The sequence below is a fragment of the Haliaeetus albicilla genome, unplaced genomic scaffold (assembly GCF_947461875.1).
Source record: "Haliaeetus albicilla unplaced genomic scaffold, bHalAlb1.1 scaffold_89, whole genome shotgun sequence".
Lineage (NCBI taxonomy): Eukaryota > Metazoa > Chordata > Aves > Accipitriformes > Accipitridae > Haliaeetus > Haliaeetus albicilla.
Genome location: NW_027212534.1, coordinates 162,441 through 183,939, shown reverse-complemented (window position 1 = coordinate 183,939; position 21,499 = coordinate 162,441). Strand labels below are relative to the sequence as shown.

Here is a 21,499-nt window from a genome sequence, read left to right as displayed (position 1 = left end):
TTAATATTCTTATGTTAAGACAATCATTGGTTAATCTCACTTAACTCTACTGATTGGAATCCTCGATAATTAGATCAAGGTGGGAAGGGTAAGGGGTTTCCAAGCAGCAAACTGGTGTCCATAATGGTTTCCTTAGTTTCCTAAAACACAACACTACAAACCAACAAATCTTTGTCAAAGTTTCTGTGGTTAACTGATTTCAGACAATACTTGAATTCTTATAGTTACACATAGTACATTTTCTAAAGTTCCTAAGTTGCTATGACTACATTTCAAACTTAACACTCCCATACCTATGCTTCACAATTTTCTACTTCTTAATCAAACCAAACTCTTTTATAGAATTAGATTTTAATTTCTTTATCAAAATATTTGCAACAACGAGAGCCCAAACCCCTCACAAATCCCCCCGTCCCCTCACAGACCCCAAACCCATCAAATCTCCTCACGGATCCCCCCAAACCCCTCAAGAGACCCCAACATCTCCTCACAAATACACTCACAGACACCCCAAACCCCTCACAGGCCCCCCCCAAACCCTCAAATACCCTCACGGATCCCCCCAGACACTTCACAGACCCCAGCATCCCCTCACAAATCCACTCACAGACCGCCCAAACTGCTCACAAATCCCCCCCATCCCCTCACAGTCACCCCCAAACCCCTCAAATCCCCTCACGGATCCCCACAAACCCCTCAGGGACCCCAACATCTCCTCACAAATCCCCTCACCACCTCACAAATCCCCTCACAGACCCCCCCATCCCCTCACAGACCCTGCCAAACCCCTCAGAGACCCCAACATCTCCTCACAAATCCACTCACAGACCCCCCAAACCCTTCAAATCCCCTCACAGACACCCCCATACCCTTCAGAGGCCCCAACATCCCCTCACAAATCCCCTCAACACCGCACAAATCCCCTCACAACCCCTCCATCCCCTCACAGACCCCCCCAAACGCCTCAGAGACGCCAACATCCCCTCACAAATCCACTCGCGGACCGCCCAAGCCCCTCACAAATCCCCCCCAAAACCCCTCGCAGACCCCGACATCCCCTCACAAATCCCCTCACAGACTACCCCAAACCCCTCAGAGACCCCGCCAAACCCCTCAGAGACCCAAACATCTCCTCACAAATCCACTCACCACCTCACATATCCACTCACAGACCCCCCAAACCCTTCAAATCCCCTCGCAGACCCCGCTAAACACCTCACGGACCCCAACATCCCCTCGACAAATCCAGTCGCGGACCACCCGAACCCCTCGCAAATCCCCCCCCCAAACCCCTCACCGACCCCGACATCCCCTCACTGACAGCCCTGCCCCCCACCCACCTGCACTGACAGGGCTGCAAGTGCACGTTGCCAGCTCATGTCCAGCTTTTCACCCAAGCTTACTCACTGGCAGGGCAGCATGGGAACAGAGTAGGTCTTGGGGCCGTGCAAGCAGCCATCAGCAACAGCTAAAACATGGGTGTGCTACCAACACTGGTTTGGTCACACATCCAAAACTCGGCACCATATGTGCTGCTAGGAAGAAAATTAACTCCATCCCAGCCAAAAGCAGAACAGATGGTGTCTCTGTTATGGCTCGATAGCAGCTTGGTGCTCTCTGCGTTTTATTTCTGGCTTTGCCTTATGTGGTGTATCTGGCGTGCACGCAATGGAGGGGCTGGGGCTGGTATTGCCCTACACAGTACCCCTGTGCTGTGCACTCCAGGACAAAGCTGGCACAGGGAGCAGAGGTGGGGATGATGACCTGTTAACGAGCCCCTTTGGTGCCTCTGTGGCTCAGAATTTAGCAGGACAGTCCCACCAGGGAAGCTGGGCTCCCCCAGCCTGTTGGTGGGTCCCATGCCCAGCTCCCTGCCTGCTGACACCGTGGGCATCCAGGTCCCTGTGTGCCCTGATACGAAGTTCGTCCCAGGATTGGTGAATCCCTGGGTCTGCTGCCATTACCACCTGGACAATTGTGCTACTGATCTGTATTTATTGCTGTGCCATTACTCGGACACGAATGGTCGATCCCTGAAGCTGTCCGTCAGGAGTCTGTCATTGTAGCCCAAACCCATACCCTGGCGGGGCTGGCTCAGGCCCTTGCAGGAGGGCCGGCGCGATGGGCTTGGGGCGCGGGCGGCTGGCTTCAAGTCCTCTGGGGGCTCGAGGTCTCTGGGCTGGTCCCGCAACAGCCGGCTGGCTGAGTTGGACAGCCATGAGGGCCGGGGTGGAGGCGGGCGGGCCGGGCGGCTGTCCGGTCTGGCAGAGGCCTGTTCCCTGCTGCTCTGTGGCAGGCGGGCCACTTTTCCAGGCACAGGTGATGGCTCTTGCTGTCGGGTCCAGCTCTCCGGGGTGCTGCAGCGGCTGCTCCGGCTGTCCAGGCCCGAGGAGCGGCTGCTGGTGTCGGACCGGGCTCGCGAAGCTGCGGAGAGGCGCCTGCGGAGAGAGGAGGCTGCTGAGGCCCCACTGCGAATGTGGGGCTGGGCAGGTGTGAGGGTGCGGGGCAGCACTGGGCGCCTCACGGGGTGCGGATGCCTGGCTGCACGTGGGAGCTGTGGGCATGGAGAGCTCCGTGCAGAAAACGGGGCACCCCGCACCCCTCGTCTGGGGCTCTGCTCGCCTGCCCACGGCTCGTCTCCTCTCGGCCCTGACCATCCTGACCTGCCTGCTCTGCACGTGCCTGGAAGGAGACCTGCCCACGACAGACCGAGGGGACCAAAGCTGGGCACAGCACTGCAGGGCCAGGAGAGCCTCCTGTTCTCCTTTCTCAGCGTGCCTGGCAGAGACCAGCACTCGGCTCCCCTGCCTGTCCCTGACCAGACAAGGGCACAGCCTCGGCTCTCTGTTCAGTGAGGTGCTCTCCATCCTCTCTTCAGAATACGTATCCAAAGAGATAATGTACCCCTGCACAGAAAAAAAACCCTGCCTGTGCTGAGAACACGCACGCTGGCAGTGCTCAGGTGCAGATGGGACAGGCTGACTCTTTCTCCAAAGCAAGGCTGAGAGCTGGGAAGGCTCCTCACCACGGTCTGAGTTGCTGGGACACCCTGGTCGAGGTGAACCTCTGGGATTTACGGCATCACCTAACAGGGTGATTTCTGCTGGCAGGTTCACTGGCAGGAAGATGTCACTATTGCGCTTCTCGCTTTCTATGGCAATGTCATCCCTCATTTTTCTTCCTGACCTTGCTCATCCTACGTCTGTCGCTGGGTCTGCTCTTGTCGAGGCAGGGTCACTTTTAACTAACACTTGCCACAGGAGGAAGGGGTTTCACAAAAGAGTGCCCATGAATTGAGAGGCCAGTTAAAACAACTTACAGCAGAAATCTCAGTAGAGTTTGGCCAGTAACTGGCTCGGCACTCCAGAATACCCTACCTCTAAATGCTTCATGGCTAATAGCAGCCATCTAATACAGAAGTTTGGCAAAAAAACCTCCCAACAACTCACCGTCGTCTCTTTCTCCACAGACGGATCACACAACACAATATCATCCCAAACAGCACGGAGCCCAAGACCGCCACGGCGCCTTCTATGCAGTAGTACCGGAAATCTTGAGGATCCATAGCATTTGTGTTTCTCTTGTCATCCACACCTGGAGGAACAATTCTGTGCATTAGTGTGTCCTGCACGCTACTGGTAATCTCACAGGAGGTCTGACATTGCCAGGAAATGTTCTTTCTCACTTTGTTAGCATCTCTGCACCAGCGAACATGCTGGGGCTGCAATATTTCCTTGGTTTCAGTAGAAGCAAAGGAAACTCCCAAAGCCGTTGCAAATCAATGCACTCTGGAGCCTCTCTTTCTCCTCAGAGCTTTGCTTACACTCTGGCATGGCCGTAATCCAGTTTTCCCAGTGTCACGGGTTTGCTCCCCCTTCTCGGCCACCCTTCACATTTGCACACAATTTCTTTTGCGCTCACCCACTTTCACTCCCCAAGGCTTGCTAGTGCTGCTGCCTGGAGGCTCTCTCTGACCCTTTGGGACAAGTTGTCCCACTGAACAGAACTCATGAGGCCAGATGTGGGGGAGCACAGCTGTTTGACTAATCGCCCCTTTGAGTGAGACAGACAAAAAGCATCCCTGCATCAGGGGAGTGCCACCCCCAGCTCCCTACCCAGCCCAGCATCCACACCCTGAGGGGATGGACGGAGTCAGGCCCTCTCAGGAGACACCTGAACCTCGCTCTCTCCCTCTTCGCCTTTTCTCCAGCGTGGGCACTGCTTGCATGCCCCCAGCTTTCAGGACTTGTCTTCCCCTTATGGCCCCCTGCAAGACTGCTAATTACCTGCATTCTTTGGAGAAAATTCGTATCTCCTGGCGTGGTGGGCTTCTCCAGGGCTGGACAGCACTGCCACTGCCAAGAATCAGAGAAAGGTAAAGCCTCAGCATGGCTCAGGCACAGAAGAGGCAGGAGGGTGGCACAGGTTCCCTCTAAGCCCATGCCCGATCCGTCAGTGAATCCCTTTGGACCTCAGTTCACAGGAGGGATCCCCCTCTGTTGTGCTTAGGGGGACTCAGGGCAAGCTCTGGGATGCAGGTATTGCAGGAGGCACATTCGATTAAGCGTCGTATTTCCCATCATCTGCTGAGGGTGGTTCAGATGGCCTCACCCCCAAAACGGCAAAGTTCTGAAATTCCTGTGAACAGGGGGCGGTGGGAGGTGAGCATCTCACTGCATCCACACACAGGGTTACAAGTGAGTGTCTCTCTGGCACACCGATGGCAGTAACCTCCACACCCCAGAGATGACAGTCATCCTCAGAGAGCCGTTGCTGGCTTCTTTTAGAACACTCGCTCTGTACTAAGAGTTTGGCTGCTGACAAGATGTGCAGTAGCGGGCACCAGGGGAAGAGGCTGCAGACACACAGTGATTTTAATTCATGACACTGGATGACTGAAGGACAGCAATTACCTGGCACGCCTGTTGATTGAATTGCCCCTGTTTTTTCATCAGAGACTGGCACTGCGTGACTATCTCCTTCCTGAAACGCCTCCTTCTCCACAGTCTCACGGTCCATCCCTTTAGAAAGAAAGTGGCTCAGTTTAATTAGAAGTAACTGTTCCTCATCAGGAACGTGGTATCTTCAGGAGGCAATACTTCTCAAAATACATTAATAATGCTTAGAAACAAAGCCTGGGCATTTGGGGGTGCACCTAGTCACTAGTCCAAACGACGTGTCATTCATGGAGAAAAATTTAAGCGCTAGACACTTTCCAGTTTACCAGGAGACAGCAAATCCTGACCTGCTGAGATTGCAGGGGATTGCATGTGACCTTGTTCACATTCCACTTGGTGCACTGCTGGCAAACTGCAAGATGATCGTAAATTACTTCCTTCAGAGAAGACAGGAAGATGCTGTAACCAGTTCAGCTGGGGAAAGAGTCCTTCTGAGAAGCACTTCCCATCATACCAACTCCACCACATGGTAAGGGTAACAGACACGCATGGTGGACTGAACCGCAAGCTCTTGCAACCATATTCTGGGCACTTTCACAAGTGGCAGTGAAGAGCCCACAGTCCCCCAAAACAAGAGGAAAACCACAACCAAGTTATCTAAAACACAACTAGAAACAGGCAGGCAGACCACCCGACACCGAATTCACAGCCCTTCATTTTAGCTGCCTTCAAGTTAGGTGTCGGGCCTTCAGCTGGGTGTCCAGCTTTCGCCTGTCCCTGACCCCGAGGTGTCACCGAGAGTCCTCAGACATCAAGGAGAACAATGGGGTTAGACCAGGCTGTGAAGCCGGGGTGCTCCCATCCTGGCCAGGGGATGCCTGCAGCCCAGGCAAAGTCTGCTGGTCTCAGTGACCCCAAGCTCCCGGCGCATCCTGTCCACTGGCCAAGGGCACTCTCCCTGCCACTGACTGGCAGGGTGCTGGCCCTCTCATGGCTTATCAGGAATCGGCTCCTCAGCCAAGTCCCTCGCACACTCAAGGTGTGAGCACCGCCAGTTCCTGCCAGCTGGATACCAATGTCTGCCCAGAACAGATCTGGCCAGTAACGCTATAACTGGGGCAGCAGCCGTCCCTGGGGCTCAGTTGAACCACAACTGGCAGCAGAGACTCTGCACCATCTCTACAGCTCACCAGTACCTACAAGGCGTGAAATATGAGTGTCAGCGCAGTGAGGCTCTGATCGATCCCTTCCTGCTGCGCAGAATTCATATCCATACATGCATCTGAAACCTCAGCTTCCCAAGTCTTCCGGTTATACCCACCACGTGCTGCTTTGTCCAGTTCCTTCAGGATTTCCTTTAGGACTTCTGGTGACCGCTGGGAAGATCTTCCTATTTCAGCTTTAGCTTTATACTTTGCTCTTTGAGGACCTGAACAGAAAGTATAAAGTTAAATTTCTCAAGAACAACATACTGAAAACGAGCGCTTAGTCTGTGAAGTCAGTCAGGACTGACTACTCACCCCTGGGATGCCAGGTGAGCTCCAGCGCAGGACCCAGCCGAGAAGCTGGAAAAGCCCTCCCTGTACCCACATCTGCAACCAAACACCCACGAGAAGTTCCCATCATACATTGTGACATACACTGTCATACTGAATAGCAGAACATATAAGGGGATCACAGAACAACATGGCACACACGATGCAGGCCTATATTCTCACACCTGCAAGAGACATCTTGCTCACATTTGGGCTTTGAGCTGGCAGCTCTCAAAGGAAGTAAAAAGCCATGACGTACCCGTGCGATCTCCCTGCGCGTCAGCCCTGGAACCCGGCTGGGAAGCTGGATAGCCATTGTGTCCAGCCACGCCTGTAAACAAACAGAACAGGGAAGCTCCCGTGAAATATTGCAATAGACTTCTTCAGATGTGAACGGCAATGAATGCAGTTCACACACAGGATTGCTCCATGGCACTCGTCTCTCCCTGCCACTCAGGAGCACTGTGCAGACCGTTACTGGGTGCCTGCAGCATGCCAGTTTAAAACAAACCATGCACAGAGCTGCCGGCAGAAAGGACTCCCTGGAGCCCACACCAGCTCTAAACTCAACCCCAACAAGCCCGCTGGCTTTGCAGCAGGCACTGGAAGCAGCGCAGGGTCAGAAAGGCTGGGAAAGAATGTTTTGCAAGGCAGAGCGCCCCAGGCCACGTCACTGAGCCTGACCCATTCCCTCTCTGCTCTTCTGCATGTCTAAGCATCGGCCAAGAAAATACTAACTTAAATTTCATATGAACAAATATGAAAACCTAAATGCCCGCTCATTCAAGTGACATACCTGTGGGGTTGCCCTGAGGCTCCCGGACAAGATCTGGCTGAGCAGTCGCGTGGCCATCGGCTACAGGCACAGCTGTAAGCAAGCACGTTTCCATTAGAGGCTGTGATCTACTTCTTTCTCAGTGACCTGCAGTCACTGGAGGGGGGTCAGGTAATGACGTGGGACCCAGACATGGGTGGAGGTTTCCAAAGCTGCAGAGGGCCTGGGGGACCTGGGTTCACCCAAGGAGAGCACTGCCGGGCTAGAGCAGGAATGCTCCTGTTTTTCTGAGCAGACATCTCCCAAGGACGGATGTCCCTGAGGCTGAAAGTCAGCATCCAGCCAGGGAGCGGCAGAACTGTGACCAGCGCGGGGAAGAAGTGCCCCTGCAGGCTATTACCTGGCCCCTGTGGTGCTGCTCTGGCCCTGACATGCAGGCCAGGGGAAGGCTGCCCTGGGGCAGGGCAGCACAGGGCCGGCTCTGGGGATGGTTCCTCACCCCGCGGTGCCGCTCTCGGCCCCACCGTTCATCTGGAAAATGCCTCTGCAGCGGCTGCAGCCCCCTGCACCTCCCCACGGGACATCTGCCTCCCGCTGCCCGTGGAGCTGGCCACAGCTTACCCGGCCCAGCCTGGCCCCCTGCTCTCACAGCCCTGCCACACCACGACCCCAGCCCCGCTGTCACCCCGAGGTGTGGTGGGTGCTGCGCCACGCTGCCAGGGCTGGGTGCTGGCCCTCGCCTGCCCACCTACCTAATCCCCGCGCTTGCCACGGCGCAGCCCCATGTCGCGTCCCAAAGTTGGAGCGACTCAGGTTCGTGTATTTCCTTTGTCAGAATTTAAGGTGAAACGACACCAGGGGAGTTCAAACAACAATCAACATTTATTCAACCTAGCTAACTCTGTCCAAGTACACATGCACTTGTTAATATGAACCTTGCAACATGTCATTAAGCCGCTGTTTGAGAAGAGGAGGAAAGTACAGAAAAATGAAATGGAAAAAGGAAGATGAAATGTATCAGAAGGAGAGCCCTCCCGTTGAGTCACGAGGTTTAGAGCAGACCCCCTTGCTTTCTGGACTCCTTCTCAAAGAGGAGCTCAGGGGCGGCTAGGTCCACTCCTAGTCTCAGACTTGGTCAACGGTTTATGTTTCAAAGGATGAGGTGTAGGGACTGTGGAAAAGAGAGAAGGAAAAGAGAGAGAGAATGAGAGAAAAAAGAAAGAGAGAAGATAAGGGTTTCACCAGTCCTGGGTCCAGCGTTGGTCCAGCCAGCGTAGAGATCCAGTTCCGGAGGGCGCGCACTGAGGATTCGTTCTCTCCTCTTTTATAGTGTGTTAGTTGATGATCTCAACATGCGCAGTTCCCACACCTGGGGTTCACTGGAATCGGTAGCTTTGGGGGGGGGGTGTTCATTGTGGAGTTGCTTCTCTTTTCCTGCTGGCATGACCACTTAAGATAGAAGCACAGTCCCAACTTCCATGGGGCCTTCTTCCTCCAGGAAGGCATAAATTGTGTTCCTTCTCCTGGTCACTCAAGATAAGGAATTGGGGCCTTGGAGAAGTGCGTTCCCACCCTCCGTGGGGCCCTCTCCTCTGTCCACATTGTCCTGTTCACAAAACTCCAGCATTTTTACAGAGGCCGTTTTGTCCACCAAAGCTCTTTTAGCGGATGTTTGAGACATTTGAATTTGTCAGACCGTCACACCACCCCGTGGCTCAAACAGTCGCTGGACTTTGATTCTCGTTCATATCATCTTCATCTGTGGTGATCTTGATATAGCGGACAGTAGGAGAAGAGAGAGAGACAGCTGAGGATAGTAAGCGGCTAATCATACATCTGACTATTGCAAGGCCTGTTATTAAACATACAAATCCAATTAATATCAGAAGTCCAATATTTACAAGCCATTTTCCCCATCCCGTCAGTCCCAAGGATCCTAGAATGGAATGTAGCCATGAGTTTGGATTCCAGCCATCAAACCAGTCAGCTGGTTGCATTGCGTGGAAGAGTTCTCTCGTCTGGTCGGCAATCTCCTTCATCTTTGCCCGGGCTTCTTCAATGGAAGTCGTAGCATTATGAATGGTAATACAACATTCAGATTCAGTCAAGTTCAGCATACCACACACACCTTGTTCTTTTAACAATAACATATCTAAGGCTAAACGATTTTGTAATGTCATTTTTGATACCTGTTGCACTTGGAGATTTAGTTCCCCAAAGGCATATTGAGTCCAATTACTTAATACATGTACTTGCCAAGTTAGGTTTTCTAGCACCCATTGGTGCCGAACGATATATCCAGATGGTGCAAAGAATGCTTCTAGCTCTAATGATACCTTCTGTCCCCAAGTATAATAATCGGGTTTTAAAATGCTTTGAATCCATTTCTGGGCGCTACTTGGGTCATCAAGTTCTCGTCTCTTCCTGTGAATAGGTGGTGTGGTATATTCAAAGATTCGCCTGGGACACATAGTAGGAATTCCCAAACCACACTGCAATCCAGCCTGTTCGATCACATTCAAATGCGAGTACATTTTCCCATTTGAGCACCCCCAGACAGTCCCCTCAGGGGCAGCATACAAAGCGTTTTGACAAGTAGTTGCGTCTCCCCGAGGTATTTGATTATCCTCCCCCACCTTATGTCTTGGGAAGTGGTTAATGGGAATTCCACATTTTAGCCAGATATTAACATTATTGGTGATCTGATTACATTGGTTATCCCGGTTTCGGTATCCAAAATTAGGATATCCCCAACAGGTGCACATATCTCGAATTAAGGTTCTAACTTCCAAACTGATCCATGTTTCGATGGGATTGCCAGCGCCTGTGGTACAGTCTATAATGTGGGTACAGTTTAACAAATGGGCATCATTGGGGTTGGGTGTGCCCACAAATTCTTTTTTTAATAAGTGAAGAGGTTGGTTTTTTAACATGTGTTTCACTGACCATCCCCAAGCAGTGTGGGCGCTATTCATTGAAGGATATTGTCCCTTCCTGTCAGGTATGTGAACACACCAAGCTGAATCCCATTTTACATTATATTGTAATTCAAAAGGGGTAATTTCTGGGGAAGCAGGCCAAAAAGGCACTAGATTACAAGATATATTGTGATAGGAAGGGCAGCCTGTTATTTTCCACCAGGATGGAGAAGGTGGGAATCGTCTGGAATAGGCTTCCTCGAATCCTGGAGGACACGGTGGGCTATGACTAGTACCAATTTCGCGACTGACCTCCAATCTCCATCGCTTACAAGTTTTGTTTATTAAGTCAGGCCACCCCGTGTCCTGAGGGATCTCATAGAAGGCTGCTTCATCTCGCCACCATCTACCAGAGGAGGTGTAATCACTTCGATATTGATACTCAAAAGGAGCATCTACTAACCCTATAATGCCATTGGTCATATTATGTTTTCCAATATTGAGCTTCATGGGTATCAAACCGAATGTAATCCCTTGCTCGGTAGAAGTAGGAATCTGAATACAGATCCCCTGATCTGTTTTATTCCAGACATGTATGAATCCTTGTATCACTTCCCAAGCTAAATTGGAGGTCCTTTCTCCTTGTCCAGATGCACCAAAGCTAAGAAAGGCAAGGAGGAAGGAATTCTAAACCATCTTTCCTTGTTATACTATAAGAATATCACAATGAAAATCAAACAAACAATATAGACAATGGCCCACTCATCAAGTGAAAACATAAGTCTTGTCGTGGGCTTCTGATAACCTGCAAAATATATACAAAAATAAACAATCATTAGAGGGATAGGATTGGAGAAGATGTCAAGCAGTGCTGCTAGTGATTGGGATCCATCCGAGAGGCTGAGGTGCACTCTCCAAGGTGCTCATGCAGCTTCTGTAAAACAACCTCATACAGGCCATGTGTAGGATGTGTTACTTATTATAGATGCATACAAACTAGCCTTAAACTTCAAGCTCTCTTGACTGGAATTGCTCTGATTAGAGCATCTGTAGATCAACAGAATGTGTTCATTGTGTGTAAAAAGGTTAATAAGTTTATAGCGACCTCTTGCTCTCACGTGGCGTAGGGGCTGCTGCAAGAACTCCAACAGGGTCTGTTGTCAAGCTCTCTGTGTCCTCCCCCCAACTCAGGAATTCTGAGAAGTCAACACAGCATCACTAGTCAGAGTAACAAAAACATAAGCAAGCAATCAAGTAGCTATGGTTTTAGTATTATAACAGAGGGTTAGGTTTATATTGTGCATCTTAACTGGTATGCTTGTTAGAATCCAGTTAGTGGGATACAGAAAAAACATATTCTTATTAACCATTTAACATTGGAGCAACTTTAATTCAGAACATGAAGGTCTACTTAGAAGGATGGGACAATCCATCGGGTATTGATATGATGCTCTTTCCCATGAGCATCTGTGGCCACCCAGGAATAGAGGTTAAGGGGTGTCTTTAGGGTTAGGGGCACTTGTCCCACAGTGGGTAGTTCCACTAATACTGGTTGTCCAGCATAGTGGAGCAAGTGTGCGGGGTCTTTGCCACCTTTTGTCCCTGGAACAATAGAAGGAGGTGTGGGACAGAATGCTAGGAGTCGGGGGCAGCCATTTGCCCCCCACCGGCTATTAATTCTGTATACTGCTTCTGGTATTCGCAAGGCCCACCCTGGGTCATGGGGCCTCAGAGCTCGTTTTAGAAGTCCGTTTGTTCTCTCCACAATACCATTAGCTTGAGGGTAGTAAGGGGTGTGGAAAACCCACTGGATTTCCTCATCCTTAGCCCATTCTTGCACCACTCCAGCGGTGAAATGGCTTCCATTATCAGATTGAATTGGCTGAGGCTTGGGTAAGTAGCTAAACCATGTTTTAAGACTTTTTACTGTATTTTCTCCTGTTGCTCTGGATACAGCTTTAGCTTGTGTTAGTCCTGATACCACCTCTACTCCTACTAACACATATCGTTTTCCCTCTGATACCCGAAAGGGGCCAATATAGTCAATTTGCCACGTTTGCCATAAACCTTTGTTTGTCCTTAAATGTAGGGGTTGTTCTTTTAAAGGGTTATATTTTTCCAAACGAACTCGACATTGACCACATGCAGAAATAACAGTGTTACATAATTCTCGTGTAACGGCCCATCCTCTGCTAATAGCCTCTCTGTACAGGTCTTTACTCCCTGAATGGCCACGCTTCACGTGCAGCCACTCCAAAAGGTGTTCCCATTTTTCCGCTTCACCATCAATGGCAAGACTGGCTAGGCGTGTTAAGGAATCTACCCGGTTATTTAGGAGGTGAGCTGGGTTATCCCCTGCCTGGTGTGCAGCAACCCAGCCTACCAAGAAAGATCTCTGCTTGGCGATATTCAGTATTTCTTCCCATTTGTCTCTTTGCCACACTGGCACTTGGTTTACTTCCCATTGGTTTTGCTCCCAAAATGGCAACCATTCAGTGCATCCTTTAAACACTGCATAGGAGTCAGTATAAATGTATACTGGTTCTGTTGTCTCAGCTTCCTTAACGACTACGCTCCACACAGCAACTAACTCCCCTACTTGGGCACTACCCTCTCCCTCAGTTATCACATGCTCCCCTGAATCAATATGTAATGCTACTGCTCGATACTTCCACGTCTTTCCGTCCCTTTTTGCGGAAGCATCAGTGAACCATACGTTTTTTAAATGGGGTTTGAAATCAGGAGCCACTTTGATGTACGATGGAGGGGGTTCTGTATCTGGGTGATCAGAAGGGGGATCCTGTATTTGGAGCATTTTGGGTGTTCCCTCCTCTATCTGTCTAGTGCGACAGTAGTGGTCTAGCTGGGCATACCACTTCCTTACTGTTTCTCGTTGAGCTACTCCTGCGGGGGGAGGAGTTCCAGCCAATATTGGTTTCAGGATCTTAAAGGGTCCTTGTAAGATGATGAGCTGTTGTCGTATAATTCTCTCAGCTTCCTGTAAGGCTAGGTTAACTACAAAGAGTCCTTTCTCCCAAACTGAATACCGTTTTTCAGCATCCTTAAAGCTACGCGAGAAAAATCCTATAGGACGAGTAGGACCTTCAGGTCCACGCTGCCACATATGTATAGACAACCCATGAATTGCAAAACCCCATTCTATGTGGAGTGGGTCTGCTGGATGTATCGGCCCTAGGGCCTGGTAAATCCCTGCTTCAAAAATTAATAATTTCAGAGCCTCTTCATGGACAGGTGTCCAGTCCCAAGCAGTTCTTTTACGGGTTAAATCATATAAAGGGTGAGCTATGATAGAAAAGTCGGGGATGTGTTTTCTCCAGAACACTAGCAAGCCTAGGGCATGCTGTAATTCTTTCTTATTTTCAGGCATTTTCACTTGTTCGAGGGTGGACAAGGTTTCAGGAGGTATACACACAGTCCCTCCTTTCCACCAGATACCTAAAAATTTTACTTCAGGTGATGGGAGTTGCACCTTTTCTGCAGGAATTTGGAGCCCTAAATTCTCTAAGTGATTAATGATTTCTCTCTGGGTTTGTCCCACCACAGTGGTGTCTGGTCCTCCAATTAGCACATCATCAATATATTGATATACTTTTACTCCATCTTTGGGAGTGATCTGATTTAGTTCCTGGGCTAATGCATAGTGAGCAATGGTTGGTGAGTGGCAATAGCCTTGGGGAAGCCGTGTAAATGTATATTGTACACCTTCCCAGGTGAAGGCAAAGCGGTCCCTATCTGCTTCTTGCAAGGGAACCATAAAGAACATGTCTTTCACATCAATGGTTGCTAAAATCTGGTGACCCTGTTCTTGTATGGTTGCAATTAATTCTGCTATATTGGGGACTGCAGCTGTTAATGGGCCAGTATTGGCGTTCAGGCGTCGATAGTCAACTGTCAATCGCCACTTCCCATTTGGCTTGCGGACTGGCCATACTGGGGAATTATAGGGTGAGTGCGTAGGAATAACTATCTCCTGTTCCCGTAACTCAGTTATCACTGAAGTGATCCCTTCTCTTGCTCCCAAAGGCAAAGCATAAGGTTTAACATTAACTATCTTTGAAGGGGGAAGAGTTGGTGCAGACTGCAAAAGCCTCACAGAGATTGCGGGACACCCAAATTTCCATTCTCTTCCCTTAGAGTCTACCCACGACCGGCCCTTTAAGAGGTCGAGTCCTAGAATATTGGTGGGTAGAGGACCTAGTATCATAGTAACCTTAACAGGGGATGAATCCCCTGGCAGCCAGCATTTAACTTCAGCTGTCGGCTGTGGTTGGGAGCTTCCGAAAACGTCCGTGACCCGTATCTGCTTCTTATCTGCAATTATTCCATTGCGGTTAGCAACATCCGTCCGGAGTGCTGACATCTGAGCACCTGTATCAACTAAAAAAGTTACTGGGGTCTTAAAGGGACCAAGAGGAAAAGTAATCAACAGGTCTCCTGTCCTATTTTCAGTAAGCCTCCTTAAATAAACCCACTGGCCGTCCCCCGGCTCACTTACTGGGGACAGCGTGTCTAGTTTCCCGTCCTGCAGACAGTCATACCTTCCTCTGGAGCAGTAGGTGTTTGGGGAGTGGGAATTGCCAGTGACTGTGGAATCGCCCCCTTATAGTCTCGAATGTTTGACTCAGTACGGGGAGGCTCCTTGTTCTTGTCTTTCCACCCTAGGACCAACTTTTCTAGGACAGAGGTGGGCAAGCCGTCCATCACATCCCGGGGAATTCCCTTTTCTATCCCTTCTGCCCACAACGAGTTCCGCTGACCCCCATATGGCTTTTTGGTGTTTACAGTCTTAGATGGGGGAGGTCGGCCAGGTCCTTCTGTTCAGCGGATAGCAGGCTTAGCCCTGCTTTCTTCCCTTGCGAGACCCATTCTCCGGCCATAGTTAATCAATTCCTGTGCCACTTCTCCCCAGGTCAGGGCCCTCCTGCATTCCGCCTGCCTCCTCTAGGTGCTATCGCATCGCATAGTCTATCCTGCAGCTGGACAGCATATAATTTCAAAGAATCTGGTAAACCTCGGATTAGAGGAGTCATTCTATCGGGATTGGCATTTAACAACATCGGAGAGGGCTGTTGTGGCACTAATCGCCTATCATGCATTAACTGGAGACAAGCAGTTTTCTGTAAGCTCTCGGTTAACTGATTTATAGAAGGGGTGTCTATCCGTGTTGGTTCTCCTCGTTCCATTTGGTCTATTCCCCCTGCCCAGTAAGCTGCCCGCTGCGTCAGAGACCATGGTTCCCTAGGATCATCGGTAGTTAGGAACACTCCAGGCCCCCAATATCCTTGGGCTTCATCTTCTGACAATAAAATCCGGTCACCACCGGTTAATGACACCCTCCACACATATTCTGTTTCGGTCTCCTTTGCTAGTCGGATATACTTTTCCTGAATTTTAGATAATTCAGTGGCAGAATATGGTATCGTCTTAATAGTTACGTGTGGTGCTCCGCCAATTTGGCCATTGTCTATGGTTTCTGTTTTAATTAATGGCCTCATTGCTATCCCCTCATCCTGAGGGTAAAAAACTTTCCTGGTACATTCTAACTCTTGATTTGGGTATAAAGATTTTTGCTGTTTCACTTGAACTACCTCTAGACCTTGCAGGTCTAAGTCCGGGTCAGATCGTTCATCTGCCTCGGCTCGTAAAATTCTTTCCCGATCTAACGCATCAGACAAGGCAGCATGAAGCCGCTGCGTTGTATTACGCTCAGCAGTTAACTGCTCTTGCAGGACTTTAACTAAATCCTGCAGGGACTGAATCTTCTCCTTATCTGCCTGCTCAGCTCTCATTGTTTCCTGCCTGTCTTCCTGAGCTGCTGTGAGTGCGGCCCCTAACACTGCACACACTACAGCCTTCCCTTTTCCCGGGCGAAACCTGCCTTCTTTTGCAAGCTTCTCAATTCTTCCTACAATGGCTTTTGGATCATGCCAGTGGTTTCGTGCCTAGGCTACTCCTTGTGGGGAAGGGTGGGCTTTATATGCAATTAGCTTCTCTAAAACAGGGGAACAGTCAGACATAGATATTTCCCGGGTCACCATGCCTGCCACTGCTCGGATCTCTCCCGACTTATTGTTGAGAGATCCTTCCCAGATCCTCCCCGCCCGCTTTCTGGGTGGAGGTCCGGTATCCCGTTAGAATCTCCCTTCCAACAAGGGAAATCCTGTCCGTGACGCCAATTAAGATGTCGCGTCCCAAAGTTGGAGCGACTCAGGTTCGTGGATTTCCTTTGTCAGAATTTAAGGTGAAACGACACCAGGGGAGTTCAAACAACAATCAACATTTATTCAACCTAGCTAACTCTGTCCAAGTACACATGCACTTGTTAATATGAACCTTGCAACATGTCATTAAGCCGCTGTTTGAGAAGAGGAGGGAAGTACAGAAAAATGAAATGGAAAAAGGAAGATGAAATGTATCAGAAGGAGAGCCCTCCCGTTGAGTCACGAGGTTCAGAGCAGACCCCCTTGCTTTCTGGACTCCTTCTCAAAGAGGAGCTCAGGGGCGGCTAGGTCCACTCCTAGTCTCAGACTTGGTCAACGGTTTATGTTTCAAAGGATGAGGTGTAGGGACTGTGGAAAAGAGAGAAGGAAAAGAGAGAGAGAGAATGAGAGAAAAAAGAAAGAGAGAAGAGAAAGGTTTCACCAGTCCTGGGTCCAGCGTTGGTCCAGCCAGCGTAGAGCTCCAGTTCTGGAGGGCGCGCACTGAGGATTTGTTCTCTCCTCTTTTATAGTGTGTTAGTTGATGATCTCAACATGCGCAGTTCCCACACCTGGGGTTCACTGGAATCGGTAGCTTTGGTTGGGGGGGTGTTCATTGTGGAGTTGCTTCTCTTTTCCTGCTGGTATGACCACTTAAGATAGAAGCACAGTCCCAACTTCCATGGGGCCTTCTTCCTCCAGGAAGGCATAAATTGTGTTCCTTCTCCTGGTCACTCAAGATAAGGAATTGGGGCCTTGGAGAAGTGCGTTCCCACCCTCCATGGGGCCCTCTCCTCTGTCCACATTGTCCTGTTCACAAAACTCCAGCATTTTTACAGAGGCCGTTTTGTCCACCAAAGCTCTTTTAGCGGATGTTTGAGACAGAGACCGTCACACCCCGACATCCCAGGCTTGCAGGGACACCACAAAGAGGATGAGGAGGCAGGCGGGGGTCATGGCCCCCCACGCCTGCACCATGCCGCTGCTGCTGCTGCTGCTGCTGCTGCTGCCGCCGCTGCCGGCACTGCTGGGGCGGTGCTTGTGGCACAGCACTGCACATCATGGCGTGGCACAGCAGGGCTCTTTGACCTCACAGTCCGGCCTTCCCACCGCAGTCATGGCCCTGGGGCACTGCCCCTCCCCCACATGTGTTGAGTTTTTGGATTTAGATGAAATTAAGACCCCTTCAGCATCCTAGCTGTCTGCACATCAGCACACTCCCTGCCATCCTCAGGCGCTTTTGGCTACAGCTGCTTCTGTGCTTGCTGTTTGGCCACTGCTCTTCTGTGGATTTCTCTCTGCTCAGAGTCTGAGGACAATTATGTGGGATCCTCTGGGCTGAGGAGAGGGGAAAAAAAAAGAATCCATATTATTTCCTATATGTAAATGCTACTGAGGCTACGGGCTGGCCAGACCTGTATGGAGAGCTTTAAACTAGATTTAGTGGGGGAGGAGGAGGAGAAAAGGAAGAACAGGAAGAACAGGAGGAGGACTAAAAGATCTTCCTTTCCCACAGTGTTGCATGTCTGGGGACTGATACAGCATCACATGCCATCTAGTCAGTGAGAAGAGTCCAATTCCTCTAAGCAGCTGCAGGTTGGTACCCACCAGCATTGGGTACGGGATGCAGATAATAATTCAGCAGCCTGCTGAATGATTGTGAATTGATTTTCACAATCTTTTGGTAAATAACAAGCAAAATAAGCTTAGCGAGTCAGGAGGTAAACTCAAGCATTAATTTCACATACGAGCAAGAAATTGGTAACTATGGGGAAATGATGCTCAAGGGTACAGATAAGACAGTGGAAAACACAGCTTCAAGAAGTCATTCATCTTACTGTCTTTGCTAACAACCCTAGAGTCCAGCATTATGGGGCCCATCTCTGCAACAGGGGCTATTTCCAATTTGAGCTGCTCTTCAAGAGCAAATGGGAGGCTATAAATTGCCTCCCACAAGTGGAACTGCACCATCAGGAATCCTGCTGTATGACTGCCAGATAAAGTGACTCCAAAAGCTGGAGGTGGGAATCCAATTCCAGTTAAAAAAAAAATAAATAAAAATCTTATCACTACTGCAATTCTTGATGTCCTCTGTTCATACCTGGAACATCTTATGTACCTACATCTCTTAACCACACTAGAGAACACGCTGAGGTAGGAAGGGTTGCAGATGTAGCTCATCGAGTCTAAACCACAGCTGCCTTTAAGGATGTATGGTCCCACTTTAGCTTTCATTGTGCTAAACAATCCCTAGTGTCACACTGAGGCAGCCTGCTTTATTTCTGAGTGTAACAAGCCCTCAAATCCCAGATTTGTGGTTTCATGAGCACAGTTCTGCTGGATCAGTCCGTTCAAGAGAAAACAGACTGCCTAGCAAGTATCCAAAGTTCCCAGGAAAGGATTAATCAGAGAACTTGAGAAGCCATCTGACCTGGAAGGGGAAGTCCCTGAATCGGATGGGACAAAGACAGGCAACAGGACATTCTCTAGTCTCACGAGGCCGAGCTGTGTGCTGAAGAAAGGGCACTGTGACATGAGCTTCTGGTGGAGTCCTTGGTACTACAGGAGTGGCCCCCTCAGATCTCAGTTCAGGGATTTACTCAGTTTCAACCCCCCACGCCTCATAGCAGCAACGGAAGACAGTGGATCTCGAGTAAAGGCAATGGGCTCTCACCCCGATCCAGATCCACAGTGGTCCGTCTTCTACATAGCCTGTGCAGGCCTATCCCTGGGAGCTTGGACTTCTCTGGCCCAAGGCTCAGCCTGTAGCTCTTTCTCGAGAAAGAGGCAGACTGACGCCTAGGACAAAGCTTGCTGGGGAGGACGCTGCCTTCAGACTTCTCCCTTTCTTGGAGGCTGATGTACCTCGACTGAACAACAGGGATAAGCCAAAAAGCAGTCAGTGTCCTTGCGCTAACGAAAGCACACAAGAGTCCAAAGCTAGATGCCTTCCCTGCTCTCAGTCCCACCTGTTCAACAGCTCAAAATCTTCCCAAAGCAGACAAATCAGCCTACCAGATAAGGCATGAAGCCACACACCAGCCAACAGCATTGACCCCACACCAACCAAAGGCACAGGCAGAACCAAGCAAGAAACTCACAGGCAACCTTTGCACCGAGTTTGAGCTAGAAGCACGGAGCTAGCACAGGGCTACAGCAACCACCACTGCCAAACACGGCCAAAACTGTCAATGACATTGCATTTTTACATGTGTCCTGGTGAGACGCTTCTGCCTTTCACTCCTACACTGCATTCTTTAGTACTGGAATAGGCGCCTGGTTAATCTTCTACTTAACAGGTTACTAGATTATTCAGCTATCCAAAACAGAGGGAGTGAGACAGTGTCCTGGGTTCAGCTGCGATAGAGTTTATTCTCACAGGACAGAGAGAAAGAGAGAAATGCAGATGAACTAAACTACAAAATAGTATCATTGACTACAAAGCAAAAGACCCAGAGACCAGCTGTTGCTTTTACAGGGACAAAAGCAGATGCAGGAAGAAGTACATGGAAGTGTTTGCAGGTGAAAACCTAGCACGGGACTAAAGATTCATGATCTTACCCAGTGCTGCTAGAAGGCAAAGGATGCTATCAGAGCTACTCTGACGTGTGCCGAGACATTTAATAAATTCAAGCTGCTATTTCCATCCAGCTTAAAAACGTTAACTTACACCTCTCTCCTGTTTCTGAACATCCAGATAGCAAACTATCACCACAAGCCTCGTTCACTAGACATTTTCTGACAAACTGCTTTGTGACAAAAAGCAACAAGACGATTCAACAGGAGCACAGGCTGTGCGAACTCAGTGCTTGCCAGCAACCTCCTACAGAGCAGAAACTAAGGTGATCCCAAGGAAAGTTAGAGACCTTGCGAAGTGATGCAAGTGCCACAGCAACTCCACCGGCAGAAAACCTCTTGAGCTTCAGCTGGACTTGGGAAGGGATTTCCTAAAGCCTCCTTCACACAAACCACCAGAACAGTAAAAAAAAACAGCCAGTAAAAAAAAACAAACCAAAGGCCCCTATCCAAACCCTGAAAAGGCAAACAAGAGAAAAAAGGAATCAGAAAAAATAAAAAAAAGACCACCCAGGACACAAGACAAGGCAAAAATAACATAACTCCAAGAACCCAGGGCCAACAAACCCACAGCCAGTCCGTAACAGTAACATGCTTTAATCCTAACTCGCCTAAACTCTGGCATCCTGTAATCTGGCCATCCCACTGCCCTAGCACACTGTAACACGAGCAGACCATAACCCGAGCTCATTGTAGCCCTAAGATATCACAAACTGAACACAAACTCCCTGGACATCTCCGCCAGAGCCTGCAGGTGGCCCCAGATCTCAGACATCACAACTTTGAAGTGGGAGTGGGACAGAGCCACCAGGACATCACCAGCATCCATCTTCACATCATCCATCACACTCTGAAAAAGTGCCTGGCTTAAACGCTCCATGGGAGAAAGGCACTCGGAGACGCTGAACCGGCCAACCATGGCCACGGGGCTTCAGCTCATCATTTCGGTGTCAGAGCCAGCAGGCAGATGACCCCGTCCTCCCTGCGAGACCCCTCAGGGCAGCCGTACCCAGCTCCAGGGGGCAAGATACGGCCTCGGCTCTAGGGGCAGATGCTGCCTGGGACCACGATCTCTCACGGGGGCACTGGGAAACCCTCCTCAGGCCTGGATGCCTGAGAAACATCTCTGCACTGCTCTGTATCTCACAAAACCAGGGGCAGAAGAAGGCTCTTTGCTGGCCTCCAAGAGAACCAGCTCACCTGGGCTCCTCTGTGGCCACCTTGCGCCTTTGCTGTCAGGCGGCTCTCAGCGTTGCTCTGCAATCGGCTCTCACCTCCCTGAAGAACGCTCTCCAGCGCACGGTACATCTCCACTGGGTCTCCCTGGGGACAAAGATCAAAAGGGAGGGATGGGGTTTGCTTTGCCCCCATTCCCAGGCTGCCACAAGAGAAACCTGCCACCCCCTAAATCAGCTGTGGCATGTGGACACCACGCATGAGCTGCAGACGTGGACGGCAGTGGGGCTGTGGGGAGCAGGCAGGCTGTTCTGGGGTGCCCCCAGTGCTGGCAGAAAGCAGAGCTGGAGAGAACAGGGCAGCCAGCAGCTGCCGGTGGGGCTCAGCAGGATACAGTGCCTGC

The 21,499-nt window shown here is 50.2% G+C and overlaps 2 protein-coding genes across 4 annotated transcripts in view; both read right to left on the bottom strand.

The window, feature by feature from the left end:
- Positions 1–21,499, bottom strand: part of LOC138684291 (polycomb group RING finger protein 6-like) — a 95,998-nt gene that overhangs the window by 13,984 nt on the left and 60,515 nt on the right. The window lies entirely within an intron of this gene.
- LOC138684302 (uncharacterized) lies at positions 1,976–20,839 on the bottom strand. Its single transcript, XM_069777985.1, has 11 exons — positions 20,646–20,839; positions 20,488–20,578; positions 19,019–19,214; positions 7,230–7,301; positions 6,693–6,764; positions 6,419–6,490; positions 6,220–6,327; positions 4,914–5,021; positions 4,287–4,355; positions 3,450–3,594; positions 1,976–2,438 (listed from the first exon to the last, which is right to left on the bottom strand). Exons 1-11 carry the CDS (start codon positions 20,837–20,839, stop codon positions 2,009–2,011), a joined length of 1,557 nt encoding a protein of 518 aa, XP_069634086.1. The 3' UTR covers positions 1,976–2,008.

What these genes read in the sequence shown, in the direction of transcription:
- LOC138684302 (XM_069777985.1), bottom strand. Translation starts at nt 20,839, where the DNA reads ATGGTTGGCCGGTTCAGCGTCTCCGAGTGCCTTTCTCCCATGGAGCGT. An exon ending in CTGGCGGAGATGTCCAGGGA is followed by an intron (nt 20,579 to 20,645) that starts GTTTGTGTTCAG and finishes CTCGTGTTACAG; the next exon opens with TGTGCTAGGGCAGTGGGATG. An exon ending in ATTTTCTCCAAAGAATGCAG is followed by an intron (nt 3,595 to 4,286) that starts GTAATTAGCAGT and finishes TTGTTCCTCCAG; the next exon opens with GTGTGGATGACAAGAGAAAC.